At 37.9% G+C, this 17,400-nt stretch overlaps 2 protein-coding genes across 5 annotated transcripts in view; one reads left to right on the forward strand and one right to left on the reverse strand.

Moving 5' to 3' along the window:
• The window catches only part of trpm5 (transient receptor potential cation channel, subfamily M, member 5), a 42,463-nt gene that overhangs the window by 21,895 nt on the left and 3,168 nt on the right, over positions 1-17,400 (forward strand). Inside the window, exons 1-21 of one of the 4 annotated variants that reach the window (XM_052561129.1) lie at positions 6,768-6,902; positions 7,255-7,322; positions 7,408-7,558; positions 7,663-7,843; positions 7,926-8,092; positions 8,622-8,799; positions 8,879-8,943; positions 9,021-9,206; positions 10,301-10,397; positions 10,536-10,654; positions 10,742-11,071; positions 11,148-11,291; positions 12,487-12,610; positions 13,220-13,365; positions 13,448-13,560; positions 13,656-13,754; positions 13,841-14,102; positions 15,912-16,030; positions 16,111-16,243; positions 16,344-16,518; positions 17,083-17,251. In XM_052561129.1, the coding sequence (XP_052417089.1) occupies positions 7,258-7,322; positions 7,408-7,558; positions 7,663-7,843; positions 7,926-8,092; positions 8,622-8,799; positions 8,879-8,943; positions 9,021-9,206; positions 10,301-10,397; positions 10,536-10,654; positions 10,742-11,071; positions 11,148-11,291; positions 12,487-12,610; positions 13,220-13,365; positions 13,448-13,560; positions 13,656-13,754; positions 13,841-14,102; positions 15,912-16,030; positions 16,111-16,243; positions 16,344-16,518; positions 17,083-17,251 (3,023 nt within the window). In that variant the 5' untranslated portion in view covers positions 6,768-6,902; positions 7,255-7,257. Of the gene's footprint in view, positions 1-6,767; positions 6,903-7,254; positions 7,323-7,407; positions 7,559-7,662; positions 7,844-7,925; positions 8,124-8,621; positions 8,800-8,878; positions 8,944-9,020; positions 9,207-10,300; positions 10,398-10,535; positions 10,655-10,741; positions 11,072-11,147; positions 11,292-12,486; positions 12,611-13,219; positions 13,366-13,447; positions 13,561-13,655; positions 13,755-13,840; positions 14,103-15,911; positions 16,031-16,110; positions 16,244-16,343; positions 16,519-17,082; positions 17,252-17,400 lie in introns of those variants that run through there. The other 3 variants (XM_052561127.1, XM_052561128.1, XM_052561130.1) reach the window with 3 other exon arrangements.
• On the reverse strand, positions 1,761-3,310 carry LOC127961866 (cyclin-dependent kinase inhibitor 1B-like). The gene is made up of 3 exons (XM_052561140.1): positions 2,697-3,310; positions 2,478-2,589; positions 1,761-2,258 (listed from the first exon to the last, which is right to left on the reverse strand). Coding segments are annotated over exons 1-3 (630 nt in total). The 5' UTR covers positions 3,214-3,310; the 3' UTR covers positions 1,761-2,257.

The following is a 17,400-nucleotide window of genomic DNA, read 5'->3' on the forward strand; positions in this document are numbered from 1 at the left end:
CGTGTCTGCTATATGTATTACGCTTACGTGCAGCTTTCACAAACATAATATTTTAACACGCCAAAGATAAACTAGTTCAGATAAATAGAATAATTGCTTTATCATAATGCTTATTATTGCATAAACCTTTATAGGCCTACAAAACTCACATTACACCTGTTCCTATAGACTATAGCTATTACATCAGTAGTAATTCGAGGCCTATAGCATGGTAGTTTTGCATATAGAGTGTAACAAAATGCGTAATAAAATTATTACGATTTTTTTATTATTACTATTCAGAATAGTAATAATAAAAAAATCGTAATAATTTTAGTCTATTCTACTTGATTATGTTTACGTTCAAATTGATTATTTAAACTGTTACCCAAACTATCTTCCTGAAATTGTGCTTCGCGTGTAGTCGCTGCATGACGGACTGGAGTATCTCTGTTTTCTCGCACACGACTAGATACGGACTAGAAACAAAAGCAAACAGGATTTGTGAGCACCGAGTGCTTCTATGAGAGCACAAAGCCTCATTTGCAGGTGAATGCGATGGCACTCGCTTCGCCTTACGCCTTTAGCGGCCTTTGTTCTATTTCGCCTTTTTTGGTGCCAGATGGTCATGGAAATGGGAAACTTCTTTAGAGAAAGGCTATATCTGGCGAAACACTGGCACTCTTCGCCAATGCTATACCAAATGTGAACGACGCAAATTAAGGGGGATGGGGGGGGGGGGGGGGGGGTTGAGGTCGGTTAATGTGTACAATTCGTTGATGAGCATATTCCAGAAGATTTATTTGATTTTTCTAAATCCCAATATTTCTCGATTTCATGTAAAATCGAAATAATAAGCTAAACCTTTTCCCTATTGTGCAGGCAGCGCTTTATCCTTCCTTTCCAAGTTTATCAAAGTTTTACAAATATTACTCTAATTATCCTACAAACATAGCTGTTCATAATGTTGGTATAATTATTTATTTATTTATTTTTACGTCGGTTGTTGCTTTTTTTTCCTCATTTGAGATCAATGAGCTATGCAGTTAAGAAGCACGATAGCCTACTCTAAATAACCTATGGTCAAATTAAACGAATCAGTTCATAAATAAATAAAATTGCATAAATATATATAGTACTGGACAGACTAATAAAAAATTATAGCTTTACTATTTTGGTTACTGTTTACCTTTTTTGCTCACCCATTATTTTTCGTTTTGGTCATTATTTTGTCTATAGTTTTTTGTTCTCTTTCGTTTCCCTTTAGCTTTTCTCCTATCTCAATCACATTATAAAGATCTGGCGTGTGGTGGTATCTGTAGTAAATGGTATTCACAGATAGTGTGTAGGTAAGGGGGAGGGGAGGGGAGGCAGGTGGTTGGCGTGTAAATAGAAGAAGCCCATTTTGTTCAAGTCTTGGTAAGTGTTTCATTAGCGGGATAGCTGAGAGGGTGCTGAAAATGAAGGTCTTATGTGGACAAAGCGGGGTTCCAAGGGCACCTGCCTCCTTCATTATGGAAAGAAAATGGCATTTAAATCCTCCCTATAGCACGCAGCTGCCCGCATATCCCTCCCCACAAACACTAAGGGCGGAACAGCTGAGTCCCTCCTGTTTAGAGGCCAAACTTTACTCTTTTTGTCACAGGCAAAATGTTGACGCCTCAAAAGTGAACGGCAACACCCCCCCCCCCCCCCGCCGTTTACCCACATCCCATGATCCACAATTATGAAGTTGAACAGTAAACATGACTTTCACAGGAACACACGTGAATACGACCAGGTTATCAAAAATATAATTTAATTTACACTTTGATTCAAAGGTACAGCGTGAGCTACAGAATATATTTGAACAAACACGGCTAAGAAACATTCTTGCATGTTGTTGCAAACAAAAACTTAAATAAAATACAACATAAAATATGGCCGAAATCATAAAAAACAATAACAATAACTGTAAATAATAAAGAGGAACCAACTATTATGAGCATAAATAAAATAAGTTAGTATATTCAAAAAATAAAAACAGTGTCGCTGCAGTCTATTTAGAGCATTGTGGCCTAGACCTTCTACACATTTAAAACAAAAGCAAAATATAAAATTGCACCGTTTCGACAATTGTGACACTGCAACAAAGTCTCTGTTGGCGGAGCCATTTTTGCTACATGAGTTGAGAGAGAGAGTACAAATCTCGTCTCCTTGTTTTTTTTTTTTTTTTTCTTTCTTTCTTTCATCCGCTCTGCAGATAAACACAGGTGGACTGCTGCATGTAGTGCAAACATCTGCAAAGCAAAGGAAACGACAAAATAAGCGTTTGTTCTACAGATTTTCATGAGCGTACTGGCGTTTAAATTAAAGCGAATTAAACTGAATTCGTTGTCAATCACTTACAAGATTACAACAATTAGCAACAGGCTAACAAAAATAATAATTAGCTATAATTAATTGTAATAGTATTTCCTTGATACAGACATTTCGACACACACGTAGTTGATACGTACCATCGTATTGTTTTGCGTGGCGTGACTTCGATGCTGGTGGATGTGACGGCTTGAAGCGAGCTACGCTCATCCTGCTTGGCCTCCAAGGTCCTTTTTCTTTTCGGGAAGAAGTCTGGTGGAAATCAATAAACCGTTAGACACGTTTGCTCGCATTTCACAATAAATATCCAAACATTAAAAGTTTCCTTTGTTTTCATTTCTAGTTTTCAAGGCATTTACCTGTAATCTGTGGCGTGCTGTGTCTGGGGGTCTCTGGGATGAGGGACCTCTTCCGCCTGTTTCTGAGGACCGGAGATCGAGCTGGCCTTGAGTTGAGCGCACCTGAGAGGTTCTCCTGGTTGATTTCGTTGGCTCGACTCGGGACGTCCGCGGATTCTTGAACTAGCGGACCCCTGGAAACCCCATTTAACCCGCAGTCAAAAGCGCCGGACGCGTCTCCTGTCGCCGCGGCGCGAGCTCTTTGCACTTTATCCTGGTAGAAAAACGGCACAGTGTCCTCTGAAATAGCCTCCCACTCGTAATCTCCAGGCAAAGGAGAGCTGGTCTCAAAGTTAAAATTCCACCGGCTCTGGTCCCGCTCGGAGATCTCCTGGAGTTTGCGTTTCATTTCACCGTGCAGTTCCTCGTGATCCACGGGTCCGAAGAGGTTACGGCAAACCTTTGTGCGGGCGAGAAGAGGAAATGTCCTCCGTGCAACATGACGCTCCAGATTGCTTGACGCGTCCACGTTTGTCATGCTGCCTAAAAGTCAATGCCGTACGCCGACGTTTGTTTGGTCTTGTTGTCTTTAGTCTGTTTATATCCGTGCCGGTGGTTAAAAGCCAGTGTTTTTACGAGAAAAGGCCTCTGATTGGCTAGACGGACACCACGCCCTGTGCGATAAACCCCCACCAGCAGAATCAGCAAAGGCACCTTCCACCTTCCCCCCTCGCTTTGAAAACCGGCCCATGCATGAATACCATGAAATAAGTGATTGTTTTGAAAAAGAAAAGAAAAAAAAGAAAGAAGATATTTTATAGGCCTAATATTGTAATTACAGCGTTATAGATAGTTAGACATATAATAGTTATTCCTACCAAAGTGTTATTTGTATAATTTTATTTCGTTAATAAAGTTAAAACAATAACTATGTTTATTTAAAATAATAAACATATAATTATAATATTTATTTTAATTGTATAATTTACACAATAATGTAATGACATATATGTTGCATTATTACAATTAGGCTGTATTATTAGCTTGTATGTGAAATTCATTATAACAATATGTAAATATATTTAGATTTAGATATTCGGGTTAGATTTTAATTTTTAATGTAATTTAGTTTGCAGTATTTATCTTCATTAACAACGTTCGTCTACCTGTTCTTACAGTTTGTACTTGTGTTGGCTCCGTATTTCAGTATTTCATTCAGTGCAAATGATATTTTATGAAATGCCCTGGAGCACCAAATGCATGGTAAATTCTGTTTCTTTCGAACAAATTTTTAAAAACGGTGTGTTTTCAAATGCCACACCTCACTTTTTACGTTTTCGCCTCTAGTATAAATTATGAAATAAGCGGTTAGTCTAAGTATATAACAATTAAATATAATATAGAAATCGAAATGACACAAACAAGTGTAAACGTTGAATCCAAATCAAGTCAAAACACTTCTCAAATCCGCGCGCTTCTGACGCCGCAGGGCGGGGAGTGAACCAATGGCGCGCGAAGCTCAACCAACGGCTTACTCGGGCGATGATGACGTCAAGCGCATTCGCAAGATGGCTGCGGTGCGCGCAAAACCGTCACGATCTTGAGCGGCCCTTCGGCCGAGATTTGCTTACGATAAGGAACAAATTACTCTGCGTAAAGGCCTAACTCGAAACTTACACAAGCTACAGCTGTCCACCCAAATAAAACACGATAATTAAGTGTTTAATACATTTTATATTATCCACAATATGCGTTTCCCAGGTTACGGTTAACATAACGTTAATATCGCGGCACATCAGCCAAGTTCGCTCTGCGTGAAGCTTGTCTGCAGGCTAGCCACGAGCATTAATATACTTTTATATATACGTTTATATATGTCACATCTAATGTTTCAACTTGCATGTATGAGCTACTTGACAGATATAATTAAAATCTTAAATAATAATTAGGCCTAACTCATCCTGAATAAATGAAATTGAGTTTTTACATACTTGATATGGCCTGCTGTAGTTAGTCAGCAAGATGGTGTTAGCACACTTCTGAAGAAACCGGGTTTTATTCAGACAAGCTTTCAAGGCATGTCGATTATCTTTCCTTCTACCGTATACTGACTCAAGAGGCAGCTTTTAAATATATATATATATATATATATATATATATATATATATATATATATATATATATATATATATATATATATATATATATGTATATATATGTATATATATGTATATATATATATATATGTATATATATGTATATATATATATATATATATATATATATATATATGTATATATATATATATATTTCGAGACAGAACCTGTGGTAGAGTTTAACCACGACTTCGACATTTTCGCTTTCGTGCTGTAATTTAGGAGCTCCTGACGTCTGGTGGCTGACTCGCGCAATTGCAGACTAACGTCAGACGTCAGCTAACACATGCAAGTTAAAATATCCAGCCGATGACAAAATTAATATGCATTTGCATATTTAAACATAAAATTTTATAAAACCTGTCATACAAATTAACTGTCTTTATATACTGTGATTAATCAGCTGGGGAGGTTTGATTTTAGTATTTATTTTTTACCTATATATTCTCCTGTGGTGTTTCTTTAAATCTAGTTACAACAGTCTTTTGGATTTTAGTTTATCCAAATCTAAGAAATCTGAAAAGTTTAAGAAGCTTTCATGTTTTTTTTTTTTTTTTTAATTTATTTATTATTATTATTATTATTTTGTTTGTTATTTTTAATAAAATAGTAACATTTATAAAAAGATCTCCATGTATTTTAAGCAGTCTTAAAATCTTTAGTTTCAAAAATGTCAAATGTCTAAATCTAATGAGAAAAAAACGAATAGTAAGCATGTAAATTAACCGATTTTAAAGCACTTCTTGTACTGTATTACTGTAAGGAATGCTTTTGATGGAGGCAGGCAGGTAAATGGCTGAACGTATAGCAGCGGTTGGTTAGGGAGTGGTTTTGTCATCATAAACCCTCCGATTCACTTCCTGGTGACACTCTAGAGCTGCCCAAGCTTGTAGTGGCCTAGAGGATCACAGAGCAAAGCCAACATCCAGATATGCTGGGGCATCAGGATACTCCTCTGGTAAGTCAGCTCTTTCAGCAGAAAACATGGGATGAGATTCCAGATCATTTCTGATGAGTTGTTTATAAATTGCTGAAAAGTTTCTGAAAAAGGCTTTCACAGCAAAATATGTAAAGATGCAACCACATTAATATAGAAAACAATTAGCATTTTGTAAATAATAGCCTATATGTGAAGCTTAGCATTTCAATTTATTGTTCACATACCTCTACTGCCATAGCTTCTTTTATTTCAAGGTACTGGTTTCAGGACAAACCCTATAGTTTTATTGCGTTTTTAATGTCTAGACTTGTGTTTAAGTACACAGCTGGACACTGAAGAAAAAAGATAAAATGAATTTGACTTTGTTAAAGATCTGTTTCCTCATGGATCTAATGTCTGTGTGTGAGTTTTAATGCAAATGATTGTGTCTGTGTGCTGCAGTGTCTATGGCATATTCCTTTCTCATACATCCCATCTCCTCCCCTAGTCAAATCATGGGCAGCTCCTGCACCTCTCCACACACACACACACACACACACACACACACACACACACACACACACACACAGGGACTCGGTCATGTTTGCATAAGTTTCACAGGTACTTTTCAATAATCACATCCTCCCTTCAGGAATCAATTATTATTTATTCCCTTTTTTACATAAACATTCAATGAGCAGCTTGTGATGAATGCAGATTGGCAGAAATTGCATGTTTACTGATCAAGCCATATTGTGTCTCCTACTTAAAACAATGAAATTAATGGCAACCATTAAGAAACTGGAAGTTTCGAAAGGTTTAAAGTGGCCGGCATGAAGCAGGGATGATGAAAGCTATACCTGGACATGATAGCATTTGGATAAAGTTGATTGAAAAGAGATTAATCAAGCTCTTTCAGACCTGATTGCATCAGTCACATACTGTGAACTGCCTGAAATGTTTTATAGCATTACGCTTCTGTTCCTGACTGCTTTTACTATGGCTGTTTCTGTCCATGTCTCTTTAACCACATGAAGGAACTGGCTTCATGATCACTTGTTGACCAGGATGCAAATAAGCTTTAGTTGTCTGCTGCACTGACAACATCTGTGGGTGATCATTTATGGCTGTTATCAGTGTTTAAAATGATGTGTAAGTTTAGATGGGTGATTTTTTATGTTGAACCATATTTCCATATTCAACCACATTCAGTGTTTTCTTTTATGTCTTTAACTTGTTCTTTCTTTCTGCTTGCTTGCTATTTTTTCTCTTGCTTTCTGACTCTGGTTGGTAAAAAGCACGTCAGTTTCTCAGTTCACGTGTGGCTCGGCGTTTACCAGAAGGGAGGGCAGGTTTGCATGCGTGTAAAGAATGAAAATGAAAATTGCTTCTGCTTTACATAAACATTTCCAACTACCTGAAGTTGCTCTCTGAACAAATCAGCAGCTCCTGTGGCTGCACCTGACTGGACTGTGACGCAAACGCATCTTATTTCTGTCCTTAGGGTATGTTACGGCAGGGCAGGAGGTGTCTGCGATGTGGGGAACTGTTGATTGAGTCCCAAGAGCACGGGTGAGACTAGTTGCACCACTTCGTTATTACCACTAAATATTCAAAACCGTTCAAAATTCTTGACCTTTTGTGTCACTGTTTGCAGTTCTCAGCTGGGATGTCAGTGTTACACCCCGCTTACAGAGTCTGTTATTCAAATGAGCGAGAAGGGCGATGAGAGGTTTGATAAACCCCAATGGATGCCCGGACGTTTGGGAGATATTGATTTTGTTGGAGTCAGTCGGACCAGGGGCAAGGTATGCAAGGACAGATATTTACAGAATCTTTTCACTGTAACTCAAATTCACCACTAATGAGTTCAAGCTTGTGCACATTATTCACAGACTATTTGTCGGTCCAGTTTGTCAGGGTAACCAGCTCCACAGATCCAGCTGAAATCTACCAGATGTTGACTAAGCAGTGGGGTCTGGCCCCTCCTCATCTGGTGGTGGCATTGATGGGAGGTGATGAACTGGCACAGATGAAGCCCTGGCTGAGGGACACACTTAGGAAAGGCCTTGTGAAGGCAGCACAGAGCACAGGTGAGTCATTTATTGTTCACTAAAAACAAAACTTGCAATCTCTTTTTGACTGTTACAGACCTATGACCCTTGACCCGCACAGGGGCATGGATCCTCACCAGTGGTTTGCGTTTTGGCATCACCAAGAACCTGGGTCAGGCTGTAAGGGACCACTCTCTGGCGAGCACTTCCCCTAAGGTGAGAGTGGTGGCTATTGGAATTGCTCCCTGGAACATGATTCAGAACAGAGATCTTCTGCTGGCTGCAAGGGTGAGGACTACCTGCTGACATGAATAGAAAGGTCTTCTCAAATGATACGTTTTGATGTCATAATTATGTGATTTATGTTCCAATTATATGATTCAGTTGCATGGAAAAGGCATCTGGACTTTTTGTTACACAAGAGAGTGCTGCAGCAAAGAGTCCTAAAACCCAGAAACAAGTTAGGATTCCAACACTTAGTTTCCATCTTCTTTTCCTTTTTTTATTTCATGGTTTGCCCCTGCACAATCTATTTATTATATAATTTAAACTATATTAGTAATACCACACTTGTGTTTTTAGCTTTTACATGTCTTAAAAAGGGTGGTTTAAGTGTCTAATTGGGACTAAAGAGGCTGAAGGTGACATTATTATTTTACAGTCTCTTTGTGTTTATACTTGCACTCTCTCAAACCATTCTAACTTAAACATGTAAGATTGAATGATCTAAGAGGTGATGATGTTCAAGTCATAGAATAAGTATTATAATTAAGTTGTTAAACAATGTGTATTTTTATAATTTGGTATTTTTGTGTAGCCTGATCATCCAGCACAATATCCATTTGAGGATCTTCCGCACGGTGCAGTGTACTCTTTGGACTGCAATCATTCTCATTTCATTCTGGTGGACGAGGACCCACAGAGACCTGGAGCCACTGGTGAGATGAGAGTCGAGATGCTCAAACACATCTCTCTGCAGCGCACAGGATATGGGGGTGAGTTGAGATGCATTTTTCCCAGAATGTCTGTAATGTTTCCTGTATATATTTTAAAATGATTTTATTGTTCTAACAGGAACAGGCAGTATAGAAATCCCTGTCTTATGTCTTCTGGTTCACGGAGAGCCAAGGATATTGCAGGTAACTATTAACATTTATCTAATGATTTGTTTTGTTGCAGCATGATGGTAATATCCACTTTCAATCCGTTCTTACAGAAAATGTACAAGAATATTCAGAATTCAATACCCTTGCTGATTTTAGCTGGCTCAGGAGGAGTCGCGGATATTTTAGTGACCCTGATGGACAGAGGTTGCTGGGATGCTGACATGGTCCAAGAGCTGTTGTTAAACACCTTTACCAATGGCCTACACAGCAGTGAAATCCTTTCTTGGGTCAAACTGGTAAAGCACAATCTTTGTTTTAAAGGGGTCATATGATGCAACTAATATTTTTTCTTTCTCTTTGGAGTGTAACAAGCTCTTGGTGCCTAAATAAGATCTGTAAAGTTGCAAAGACTAAAGTCTCAAATCCAAAGAGATATTCTTTATCAAAGTTAAGACTCTGTCATGCCTCCCTAAAACAGCTCATTCAAACACGCCCCCCACATCTCTACGTCACTATGTACCGCAGTTAGTGTTGAATCAGCCGTGTCAGGGAGATGATGTGTATCTAGGTGAAAGCAAAAGCATTTGGCCTTCCGAAAGTAGATGCATTTAGGAATCTTTAAGATTATTTACAACAGAACAGCAACACGTTTTATAGACGACCGTTTCGTGAATCTAGAGGAGAGGAGGTAATTCTGACTTTGCTACGACAATCTGAATCAGCTACTGGAAGTATGTTGTGTTATTAGTTTAAGTATTTGCTATTGACTGTCCAAATGCAGAGTTTTGTGTGGTGTGTGTGTGTGTGTGTGTGTGTGTGTGTGTGTGTGAGAGAGAGAGAGAGAGAGAGAGAGAGAGAGAGGGTCACACAGTGGAGTCAGCTATCTTAACCCTTAGTGGTTTGTGAACTGAAAACACATACGAGCTTCATCACTGTCTCTGTCACGTGACTGTTCCCCTTTCAGGCTTGAAATGATGGAAAAACTAAGAACATTATTTACTGTCTTTACATTTATTTTGAAAGATGAAGCTCGTGATTATATTTCCAATGAGTGCTTGCGGTGTTTGGCCAATCACAATGCACTGGGTCAGTTGGCCAATCAGAGCAGACTGTGCTTGTCAGAAGGAGGGACTTTGTAGAAAACAACGTGTTTGAAAGAGGCGGGGCATAGAGGATCTACAATAATGTACAGTATTTAAAAAATAAGTAAATGTGTTCTTTTAACAATAAAGCATGTCAATATATTCTGTTACACCAAATACACAAAATAATGATCTTTAAAAATGCATCATATGACCCCTTTAAGATAGTTAGACATTATATTTTTTATACAAGGATGGATCATGCTGTTTCAGGTTGTGTGTGTAAAGACTCAGATTTTGTCCATTAGATCCAGAGAATATTGGACCACGGTCACCTGCTGACAGTTCATGACCCAGAGCAGGACTCAGAACTGGACACAGTAATTCTCAAAGCTCTGGTTAAAGGTGTGTAACTGTGATTTTATACTAACTCCAGCAAACATATGGGGGAATCGTATATTTCTCTATTTGAATGTTTGGAGGAATTATATATTTCTGCATAATGATGTCAGTGATTTCATAAATGTTCTTGTCTGGGCTCAGCTTGTAAGAGTCAAAGTCAAGAAGCACAGGACTTTCTGGATGAGCTGAAACTGGCTGTGGCCTGGAATAGGGTGGACATTGCTAAAAGTGAGATCTTCAGTGGAGACATAGCATGGAGTGTGAGAACTGAACTTTTAAAACAAATTTGTATTTGATTTATCAGCCTTTTGGTTTCTCATACACAATGTTTCTATATGCTCTTTTAGGCTCAGGACCTGGAGGAGGTGATGATGGAGGCATTGATAAATGACAAGCCTGACTTTGTGCGTTTGTTTGTGGATAACGGCGTGAACATAAATGAATTCCTAACTTACGGCCGTCTTCAGGAACTCTACTGTTCTGTTTCTGAAAAAAACCTCCTTCACACCCTGCTCCTGAAAAAGCATCAGGTTCATATGGCCAACAAACGGATGTCAGGACACCCTCACACTGAACCCGGTGACCGCAGGCCTCGTTTCACCTTCCATGAAGTCTCCAAAGTCCTCAAAGACTTTCTTGATGACACCTGTAGGTGTTTTTACCAAAAACTTCCAGCGGTGAGTGGGCCTTTAACATACACTTATACGTAACACACCATGCTACAGTCCTGCTATAAAATGTTATCTGCTGCAGGAGAGGATGGGGAAAGGCCGGCTTTTCCACAGTCAGAAAAACCTCCCAGACATGGACCGTCGTTGTGATCATCCTTGGAGAGACCTGTTCCTTTGGGCTATCCTGCAAAATAGGCAGGAAATGGCAAACTACTTCTGGGCAATGGTGAGTCAATAAACCGATATGACTGATGAGCTCATTTTCATAAACTAAGTCCATTTACATTTTTACAATTCGTTCTTTAGACCTTAACAGAAGTTAGTACATGCGTCCAATTGATTAACAGTCATTTGCTGTTGAGTATCACAGATGATATTAGTAGGGTTCACAGATCAAACGTTATAAGGGTGGGTGAACAAAGAGCAATTTGCATGAACAAAAGTGCTGACAAGCTGAGAATAAATACTGAATACATTTACTGTTTATGTTTTTGCATGTTTGAAGTTCACAGTTCTTGCTTATTTGTACTGAATGCAAAGTATTTAGGGTGATCATATGTCCTCTTCTTTCCAGAGCATGTATTGGCCAGGATTTCTAAATTGATTAATATGTCCTGGTTTTGACTTTGTTTTCCAATAGACTGCTGCTGCAAAACATCCAAGTATTGTCAAGTTGTGTTTACCATATACCTTATTTTGCTCAATAATAATAATTAATTTTAAAAAACCCATTGGAAAATCTTAAATTAAAGGGATAGTTCACTCAAAATTGACAGAAGAGAAGAATTGTTTAATAAATTTGTAATGTTGTGCTTTCTTAAAAGAAAAAGTATTCTTGTAGTTTTAAGGTTGAACCACTGACATCACATGGACTATTTTAATGATGTCTTTACTACCTTTCTGGACCTTGAACGTGGTAGTTGTGTTGCTGTCTATGCTGGGTCAGAAAGCTCTCATTTTCATCAAAAATATCTTAATTTGTGTCCGAAGATGAACAAAGGTCTTATAGGTTTGGAACGACATTAGGGTGAGAAATGACAGAATTTTCATTTTTGGGTGAGTAACTTATGGTGATTTAGTCTTCTGGGTTTTGATATCAATCTACTGTTTTTATATTTATAGAAAGAAATGATTGAAATGTAATTTGACCAGTAGTGTGCAGGCATTGTACATGATTGTGAATTGTTAGAAAGTTGACCGTACTACCGAGAATGGTCAAACCAATGCAAATATGACTAAATATAACGTATGAGGATTGTAGAGAGCATGTCAAAAGGAAACAATACACCAAAACCCAGAAATTTTGGGAAGTTTAGAAATCCCGGCCCGGTCATGTCGGGACAAGGAAGGACGTACGGTCACCCTAACTTGTTCAATGCATTTTTGTAAATTCATCTTTGATAGCTGTTTGTGTTTTTTAGGGCCCGGAGGCCGTGGCAGCTGCTCTGGTGGGCTGTAAGATAATGAAGGAGATGGCCCATCTGGCTACTGAAGCAGAGACTGCTCGCAGTATGAAGAATGCTAAATACGAACAGTTTGCTATGGGTCAGTAAATTTTTTGTCAAACCACTTGATATGGAACCAAATAATCCAATATTAAGATACAAGGGAGCTTTTATATATGTATATATCATTACAATGAAAGTTAGTGACTTTAGTGATATACTGAAATGGATGGTTTTTCACACTTATAAACTGTGGACTCATCATGTCATAATGATCCTGCCATTGATTTAAAAAAAGTTAAACAAATAGTATAAAATGTTTTATGGTCTACTCAACATTGTTCCATTTTAATAATATTTAATAATATTTTGAAAAGCATTTTAGAATGCACCAACATTTTTAAAAGTGCTTCATACAAAAAGCAGTATTCCAAGCCTTCGGAAGTCATACAATAGTTTTTTTTTTCTGAGGAACAGAATCAGGAATAAATCCTGTCATCATTTACTCACTCCTTTGTTGTTCCATACCTGTATGACTTCTTTCCGGCTGATTTGAAGAATTTGAAGACTGATGGTAACCAAACAGTTCATTTGAGTTAGGTTGAGTAAATGACACAGAATGTTAATTTCTGGATGCAGTGTTTCATTACGCCTATATTAAGTGTAACATCCAGATCTGTCAGTCCTGATACCTGCACTGTTCTGACAGATCTGTTCAGTGAGTGTTATTCAAACAGTGAAGACAGAGCCTATTCACTCCTGGTGAGGAAAACATGCTGCTGGAACAAAGCAACGGTCCTGAATCTCGCCACTTTGGCAGATGCCAAATGCTTTTTTGCTCATGATGGTGTCCAGGTAACAGCTTATGACTAATTCTTACATTATCATGCCACCAACCAACCTAATCCCCATGATCGACCTGGATGCTCTTGCACAGGCCCTGCTGACCAAAGTCTGGTGGGGAGCCATGAGAACAGACACTTCCATCTCTAGACTCTTGCTCACGTTCTTCATGCCGCCCCTCGTTTGGACCAACCTCGTCAAGTTCAAGTGGGATCATTTATTGTGATTGATTCCATGTGTGACATTTAAATTGATTTTTGTTTATTATTGTGCATCAATATGTGTGTGTGTATTTTTCACAGTGCAGAGAAGAAAGTGAGCAAAGGTGAAGGAGAGCCGTTTGAAGAGCTGGACAGTTTGGAAACAGAGCAGGCCTTGTTACTCACAGAAGAGGACCCAGCGTAAGCCTCTGTTTCCTACTGGAATAGATCAAAACTACAGTGAAGTTGAAAGATCATTTTAAAAACATCTGTTTTCATTTTGTTAGTGCTGCTGAAGGTGGTGGTGATTCTGCAGTGCGGAGCTGCAGTGCAGCTTTCATTTATGTGATGCTGCAGAAGTGGAATCGTTTCTGGAGCGCTCCAGTCACTGTGTTCATGGGGAATGTCATCATGTACTTCGCCTTCCTCATTCTGTTCAGTTACGTGCTCCTTTTGGACTTCAGGCCTCCACCGCCACATGGCCCGTCTGCAGCTGAAATTATCCTCTACTTCTGGGTCTTTACCCTTGTGTTGGAGGAAATCCGTCAGGTAGGACTGAATGCCAATGATCTATTGTTTAAAATCTGTGTGGTTGTTTTTAAACTGTGTTTGTATGTTGAAAGTCTCTTATGGATAAGATTAACTTTAAGCAGAGAGATACAGTAGATATGCCATTATATTTATCAAAAAATATGAGAAACATAGTTCAAAGTAAAAGAATTTCACTTTTTAGGATTCTTTAGAATATGTAGAGCAGTGCTATTATTGTTAACATAAAACAAAAACTTGAAATAAAACAGAAATAATATAAAATGTAAATTATAGATGGAAAATGTAAATGAATATTAGAAATGTTTCCTTGGCAACTAACTGAAAAAATAATAATAATAAGTTTTAGTATTAAAATTACTGAAACTAAATCAGAAAAAGTTAAGCTACATAGAAATATCATACAGAAGACAATAGAATTTAACTAAATTAAACTAAAATTAAAATTAAAACTGAAAATATTAAAATCATAATTTCAAATATTAATTTCTACTGTAATAACAAAATACTAAAATAACACTGATTTTTAAACACACTGGGTCACAAAATTCCTCATGAATTCTAATTTGATTTGTATTGAAGTAGCAAATAAGGTGCCTAAATGTACCGTATTTTCCGTACTTTTTTTCATATTTTGGCTGGTCCTGCGACTTATAGTCAGGTGCGACGTATTTATCAAAATTAATTTGACATGAACCAAGAGAAATGAACTAAGAGACATGAACCAAGTTAAAACATTACCTCCTACAGCCACCAGAGGGCGCTCTATGCTGCTCGGTGCTCCTGTAGTCTACACTGAAAACATAGAGCGCCCTCTCGCGGCTGTAGACGGTAATGTTTTCTCTTGGTTCTTAGTTCTAAATAAATGGGACTTATATATGTTTTTTTCCTCATCATGACGTATTTTTGGACTGATGCGACTTACTCAGGGGCGACTTATAATCCGAAAATACGGTAATTTGAATTTAAGGAGGTAGATTTAAAATGAACCTAAAAGTTCACATAAATACATTTGAATATAAATTAATTTCATTTTCTAGTATGAGTTATCCCTGACATTTTGAGACAATATACTCTGATTAATAATCTGTACTTTACATCTTTGTACAGAATTTTTTATAGTAATATATATGCAACAGAGCACAACTGATTCTTCATAAAATACAGTACAATCAATGCAACATGCCATATATAATATATTACAATACAGCGCAGGAAAATGCAAACAGTATACATTACACAATACAATACAAGTCATTATCACACATACAGGGTGGAGTCTAGGGTTCATCTGAAATAACCGGTACAAATGCAGTTTAGCAGCAAAGTGGCCAGTGTGCCCAAGCAGCTGAACAAACAGTGCCAGCAAAACTGGGAGAAGGGTTAAGGAGCATATCCAGGTCAGGGAAGTTGTTTAGAAGAGTGGCATCACAGGTGAAGATACTTTTTTAGTCGTTGTTTTGATGGGTCTGACTCTGAAATGGTTTAATCACTCATTTCTGATTTCCTGGACTCTGACTCATTAGATAGGGCAGATGGTAGCCAATGATTCTTTCTGCTGGGTGCCTAAAACCTGCAAAGGTGTGGCTTCATGTCTGATGAAAATAAATATGTGATACCAGAGAATTACGGGTTAGATGAGGACAGAACCGAACAGGTTGATCAAGGCTTGTGGAGGAATAAATTCTTCTTTGAGATTTTCTTGATGTTATTGGGAGGAAATGATATGGTTATCCTCCAGAGTACACAGTGCCGTTATATTGGTATTCAGTGTATGCAATCATTTTTAACACTCTCTCTGATCCACAGAGTTTCTTTACGGATGAGGACATGAGTATTTTTAAGAAGATGAAGCTGTATGTAGAGGATAACTGGAACAAATGTGACATGGTGGCCATCTCTCTTTTCGTGGTTGGATTGTCATGCAGGTATTATGATCACATAGTGCTGTAGTATGAGCCGCATTAAAGTAACAATGTGCTTAATATGAATCCTGTGTTTTCTCAAGGATGGCCACGAGCACATATGAGGCTGGTCGTACTGTTCTTGCTTTGGACTTCATGGTTTTCACCTTAAGACTCATTCACATTTTTGCCATCCATAAGCAACTCGGGCCTAAAATCATCATTGTGGAGAGAATGGTGAAACTTGACTCATCTCATTAAAAATTAAAAATCATAGTCAGAAGAAACGTCCTTCTAACCTCCAAAACATCCATCGTGTTTTTCAATGGTTTCACAGATCAAAGATGTGTTCTTCTTCTTGTTCTTCCTGACCGTGTGGCTGATAGCGTATGGAGTGACGACACAAGCCCTTCTGCACCCCGATGATCCACGCATCGACTGGGTCTTCCGCAGGGCACTGTACCGCCCATACCTCCATATATTTGGACAGATTCCTCTGGAGGAAATAGATGGTACACTGACAATATTCTTGCTTTGAACACATTGTAGCTCACTGTTTGCAAAAAAGGGAAAGAAAAATGTAATAAAAAAATAAAAAAATATTATATATATATATAGTTAGCTTTTATTTTTATATTTTCAGTTTTAATTTCATTTTAATTTTAATTTGTTTTAGTTAAATTTAGTTACTTGTTATGATTTGTATTATTTTGTATTAGTAACATTATTTAAATATTTCAATTTGATTTTCGTTTACGGTGCTTTTTTATTTAACTGCTTAAACTTTATATTTATAAATTTTAGCTTAAACTTGTTTCAGTTACCAAGGCAATATTTCTTATATAAACACACACAGAAACTCACACACACACACACACAGAGAGAGAGAGAGTTATTTGACCTAGATACATGATTGACCTAGATTCTCAAGGTTTTTTTTTTTTTTTTTTTTTTGCTCAGTGGGTCTAGTCTGATCATTTCTGTCGGTATCTGTTTGTGTTTAGCTATTAGACTTGAACACTAGGTGGAGCTGTTGCGGTTTATTCTTGAGTGCATTTGTCCATGTTTCTTCACAGCGGCAAAGATGCCAGATGATAACTGCACCACTGATGTGCAGGAGATCATCTCAGGCACTCTGCCTCCCTGCCCAAACATCTACGCCAACTGGCTGGTCATCCTGCTGCTCGTCATCTATCTGCTGGTCACAAATGTGCTGCTGCTCAACCTTCTCATTGCCATGTTCAGGTCAGAATCTGGCTAATAATTTCACAATCTATGTTATGTTAATTCTTCATTTCAGAGTAGTAAAGTACAGTTTCAAATGTATTTGCAGTTATTCAGTAAAAAGTATTTTGATTGTGTGTGTGTGTGTGTGTGCGTTTATTTTATTTGTG

This window comes from Carassius gibelio, chromosome B7, assembly GCF_023724105.1.
Source record: "Carassius gibelio isolate Cgi1373 ecotype wild population from Czech Republic chromosome B7, carGib1.2-hapl.c, whole genome shotgun sequence".
Lineage (NCBI taxonomy): Eukaryota > Metazoa > Chordata > Actinopteri > Cypriniformes > Cyprinidae > Carassius > Carassius gibelio.